Source organism: Sinocyclocheilus rhinocerous, unplaced genomic scaffold (assembly GCF_001515625.1).
Source record: "Sinocyclocheilus rhinocerous isolate Xijiao unplaced genomic scaffold, SAMN03320098_v1.1 scaffold100, whole genome shotgun sequence".
Lineage (NCBI taxonomy): Eukaryota > Metazoa > Chordata > Actinopteri > Cypriniformes > Cyprinidae > Sinocyclocheilus > Sinocyclocheilus rhinocerous.
Window position 1 is genome coordinate 1,301,259 of NW_015624543.1, and position 6,000 is coordinate 1,307,258.

General features: G+C 35.7%; 1 protein-coding gene across 1 annotated transcript in view; it reads right to left on the bottom strand.

Moving 5' to 3' along the window:
* Window positions 1-6,000, bottom strand: part of LOC107741949 (contactin-associated protein-like 2) — a 204,760-nt gene that overhangs the window by 92,622 nt on the left and 106,138 nt on the right. Inside the window, exon 11 of the mRNA XM_016554763.1 lies at window positions 2,650-2,806. Within this exon, the coding sequence (XP_016410249.1) occupies window positions 2,650-2,806 (157 nt within the window). The remainder of the gene's footprint in view (window positions 1-2,649; window positions 2,807-6,000) is intronic.

Consider the following 6,000-nt stretch of genomic DNA (forward strand, 5'->3'; position numbering starts at 1 on the left):
TAATACGCAAAATGTTTGTTTTCTCTCAAAAGCAGCCCTCTGACACTGATGACTAGCTGTTTAATTACAGCAATACAATTTGTTTAATCAGTGGAAACACTCACTGCACGTATTTTGCAAAATTAGTAAACATTAGTGAACACACACATACATAAACCTCACAGGTACATGCACTATGTCTGCATTACTTTAATGCCACCATCTATCACGGTGCCAATGCAACCGCAAAAGTCATTTAAAAAACAATTATGTATCGCAAACCTGTAGAGGAAAAAAAAAACACCATCAACAATGTGGTTGGGAATGAAACATGCTGCTTTGAAATCCAATGTCCTAATTTGTATCCATTATGCATGGTGGTTCAGTTTGCTTGGGGTTTATGACAAGTGGCGAGGGCATCGCAATAACCCGCTGTCCATCTGTGCATGGGCCATTAACACATATTACTGTGTGTTCAGCTAAACCAGCAACAGAAGCAGCAAAATTATCTCTTTCCAACAGTCTAGCTGTATAAATATTCACAAAATGTATCAAAAACATGATGATGATGAAGAAATCCATCAGGAAAACACAAATACTAATATGCTAATAAGATACAGCTCACTGACTGAGGCTATGCGTACCTTAAGAATATAGTATTAAAAGATCATTTCCAAGTTCTTAGCATAATGAAATCTGTGCAAACAAACACAATGTACATTATACAAACACAAACACACAGTTACCCAGGGGCACATAAAGTCTGTTTGGTTATAACTTTCTACCAATCCATCCAATACACTTCCTGTGGAGCGCCAATGCTTACAAATGCCTGATAGTCTATAGCTGTTCCAAAACCACACAGAATGTGTTTCTGCATGTCGAACCACGGTTTTAGATTGCAGTGTCATGTGAGAGATGCTGCAAACAGGAGTGCATTGGTGAAACACATTCATCTAGAGCATGTTTACATACAAAAACAACAGAAAAGGAGTGCAGTAGAATGCAAAAACACATCCAGTGTAAATGGCCCCTAAGACGGCAACCTCTCATGGAAGTGAGCAATTTGAAATGCTCTACATACTGTAGGTAGCAACTCCACAAGCCACAGAAATAGTGCTTGGCACAAGAGAACACAACACAACAACAGTCTGACATTAACATGTTGCTAAGTTAATGGTGTAATACTCTGATATGCATAAAAATGTACAGGACAAGCAAACACTGGGCAGAACAATTTTTAATTACACTGAACTATTTTTTTCAAAACTTTTCAGCATGAATGATTCAGTACTACATGTGAGCACTAATGGATTAACTGGTTAGCATGGTCTAGTTAATGCCTGCACTAATGTACAGTTAATGTACAGTTAATACAGATAGATAGATTACTATTATAGTATTTTTTAAAATTTTGAGCAAGTTTTTTTGTATTAAGTTTTCATTTTTAGTAATTAGTATGTGGTTTTGTCATTTTCTATAGCTTTAATCCATTTTTATTTCAGTTTTTGTTTTAGTAATTTTAGTACTTCAATGTCAGCTTATTTCTGTTAGTTGCCAAGTTTTAAAATTAATATTTATTTAATAAATTACCGAAAAAGTTTCAGTTAAAGGGGATGTTTAATGCCATTTCATGCATTCTGAGTTATTTACACTGCTAAAGAGTTGGATTCTCATGCTAAACATGACCAAAGTAAAAAAAAAAAACAAGTTGGACGTATAACAGAGTAGTCCTGTGCCAAAGGCACTCCTTCAGGGTTCGTATAAGTTTCGGAAAGTTTTTTTTTATTGAGTATGCCCCTGTATGACGTCAATAATTACTACTCTATAGGTACTCAAGATTAACATGAGATTGGCAGAAACTGTGTGTGTTATGTCCGCTTTAACCACAAAGGTTACAACTGTAGTGCGGGTCTTTGTGCATTCTTGTGGCGCCATCAGCCAATCAGTTTTGTCGTGATGTTATTATGTTGCAGATGCACAGTATTTAGTTATATCTGACATATATTGTACTGCTCAGGTGATTGGCTCAAAATACAACTGTGCTCAGATCTAAGGCACTATGGTAATGGTAATACTAACAGACTTTCTCTCTTCTTTTCTTTGCAAATGTAAGATTGAGTTTGTTGTATTAAGGTGGATTGTTTATCTCTCTGTTCTTTAACAGCTGACTGGCATTAACAGCTACCGTATAAAGACCCATTAGAACGGATGTAAATGAATGCGTCTCAAAGCAATACATACGCACATGCATTACAGACAATTCTATCAGGGTGTCTGATGAATGACCTTGTTCCTCTCCTTTGCAATATCCCCCACAGCTCTCTTTAGTAATAAAGCCACCAAACACACAAGCCAGAGCTTTTGTTGATGGAAATATCAGGGTTCGGCTCTACTTAAACTTCTTTATCAGCACAATCTGTTTGCCATTTGCACAAATGCTGAGGTCGAGACAACTGCGTCACGAAGCAGACACGTTATTTAATGAATACACAGAGACAATAAAGAAGATGGGAACATGACATACTTGTCTCTCTTAAGTTTGATAGGTGGGCTGAGAAGGTCAGTAAAATAGCAAATAGTAACTTAGTCCACAGCTCATAATTAGCTACTGGCTTTGTTGATCGTCATGGAAACAGCATATTGCTACTCAGATAATGTGTGGCTTACCACTGCTTCTGGTCGGCGTCACAGTTGCAGTAGTATTTGGAGTCGGTGCAGTTGCGCTCAATGCCACATGCACATTTCTGAATGCCCGGCACAGAGCCGCCCCAGTAAAAGTGCTTCTCGTTACCGCGGCCGACCCACCACGTGTAAGGAGTCCCATCTGCAGACACATAAGAGAGCAAAAACACACCATTTATAGTCATTATGTATTCATTTTAACGTATACATATAACACATATACATATAACTATTAAATATTATGTGAAACATAATATGTTAACGAGAATTCCATCCATCGATTCCAAATGAATTTCAAGAAATCTTTGTCCATGGATGACTCTTAACATTCCACTATATCTGCATGTAAGAGAGACTGCAGATTATTCGAATACTTACATAAATAAATAAACAAACAAATAATACTACGAACGCTTTTAGATCTAGCACAACAAGCACAGAATTAAATCAGTTTAAATATACAAAGATTTTCAGTTTCAAAGTCAAGTAAAGGATGTAAACACGGTCAAGCAAGCTTTTTGAGTCAAGGACATTCTTCTTTAAATAGATCTATTTTGTTCTTAAAAGGCTGCTATATGCATAAATAGCACACACCAAAAATGCAACCAACCTTTTCCCAAATCTACCACATTTACATTACATACTCACACATGCATTTGGCAGATGCTTTTATCCAAAATGAATTTTAAAAAGTTTAGAACTGCAAAGTTATTTTTCAAACCATTTCATGCATTCCATGGGAATCGAACCCATGACCTTGCCATTGTTAGTGCCATGCTCTACTGTTTGAACACCACCATAGCTACAGAATCTACCACAGGACTGAATCTCTGAACAGTTGCTTATAACATGCAGACAACAGTAATTACAGTGCTTGAGATCTGAAGAGTACTTTACGGTCTAGCCCACAGATACGAGTACTAATTCCCTCTGTGTGTAAAGACACAACACGCTCAAAAGGATTAACACTTGGCGCTTTGGGAGTATGCATGGAGCTCTAGGGGCTGCTGGACTGCCATTCTCAAGGGCTGATGTGCGTGCAAATGCCCACATCTGCATGCACAGAAGGAAGCAAGACAATCCAAGCATAGTGTAGAGAGCTGGCAAGTGCACTGGAGGCATACACACACACAAGCTTGTGACTACAGCACACACTGTACACACACACACACACACACACACACACATGCATGCGTACACTCACGTAGGCTGATACCAAACCACACAAGCACACACGGTCTCTCATGGCAAAACAAGTTTCCCCAATTTACTTCATTAACCTGCAGAGAGATGAATTGCAGATGGATGCTGCAACTGTTTGAAAATCATTGGAACTTTACAATTATTGAGTTGAAACAGATTTCAACAGATGACACACTGTTGGCTGCTGTCGTCATATATGCAAGAGCCTAATTACTTAAAACAAGCTTGATTCCGCAAGGCAGCTCCAGGAAAAATACGTATAAAATGTGCTGTGTGATAGAGCTCTGTGCAAATGTTTGATGTGTGACTAAATCTCCAGCTTTACATTAAAATTACAAAAAAAGTTGCTTTGCTGTGGCGGAGTAAATCTCGTCAACGAAATTATTGATGAAAATCTTTGTTGAGAAAGGGTTATGGATTTCACAAAACGGAAAGAGACATCATGATATTTAAAATTTAATTTATTCCAACTGAAACACACTGTTGATAAAAATATGAAGAGAAAAGGATATCAACAAACAATACAAGTACAATACAATACAGAAATATATTGTATAATAACAAATAAAAAATATAAATAAAGAGCATTAAACAAGCTCTAAAACAGAAAGTTAATAACATCCTCTAAAGCTGCAACTTCTGAAAAGTTTACTCATATTTATTCAATATATACTAAATAATATATGCTATTACTTCAGACTCATATTGTATCTTGTTTATGCTGTTAAATGTTTAATACTATGTCCGGTACATCTCAAAAATGAAAATCTGGTCAAAGTTTGGTCTTTTTGACAGTTTGACATCTTTTCATTGACCGAGATAATTTTTTATTGGCACAAATTATATGCCATTTCATTATAAATGATTATATATGACAAACAGAAATATTTTTAAAATGTAATTAAATATAAGTATACATTTTAATTTAAAGGACATTTATTGTAAGACAAAAAAATGGAGAAAAAAATTACAGAAAATTACTGAAAACAAAATTTGATGACAAAGGGTTTTTGGTTTTTATAAAGCAAAAAAGGACACATGATGATATTTGAATAATTCCAATTAAAATGTACAAGATATTAATAAAAAATAAATTGACAGAATTAATTCAGAATGTGTTAAAATAAATAGTAAAATAATAGTAAAAAAAAGAGCATTAAACAGGCTCAAATAATAATAAAAAAAACTTAATTTTGTTGACAAAAATGGTAATTTCACTCTAAATTAATATCTATTGCATGAAGAAATACTTAAAAACTTAACAGCCATTTTTGGACAACAAAAACAAAAAATGGTAAAAAATAAATAAATAAATACTTCTGTTACGTATCCGGTCCATGAACTTCCGTCTGCTAGCCATCAGAGGTCACCCTTTCCATTTTCATTGACTCACGCACTACACACGGTTGCATATCACCCCGGACTACATATCCCATCATTCATTGCACTGATTGCACACAGCACTGATTGCACACAGCTGTTTCATATCACTCACTCACTATTTAACACTCCATCTCACTCCTTTCTAACTGCCGAGTATTGTTTAGCGCTTATCATTTGATAGCTACACTACAGAGCCCTCGTTAGTTTACCCTGCCTTAGCCTAGTCTTGCCTTGTCTGTTTCCTCGGTTTCTGATCCTTGCCTGGTTTCCTGGATTTATCCCTTTAGTCTTGCCCTTTTGATTCTGTTCGCCGTTCGTTGACCTTCGCTAGCCCTAGGATTATTCTTGTGTCTTGTCCACCATATTCCTGTTTGCCGTTGTCTGACCCATGCATGTTTCTGACCACGCCTGTGAATAAAGCTTGCACATGGATCCGCACGTCTCACGTCTCGTCAGCCACGTTACAGATATGAAGTAAATAATATATATAATTATTAATTATTTACACAATGGTGCATATATATATATATAGTGTTATTAATTCCTTACTTAATATAATCAATTATTTACATTATAGTGTATATATGCCATTGAGTAAATAATGGCAATAATATAATATAATAATAATATTGCCATTGCGTAAATAATGGCAATAATATAATATTATGTAGGGATGTAACGATTCACTCAACTCACGATTCGATTCGATTCACGATTTTGATTTCACGATTCGATTCGATTCACGATTTT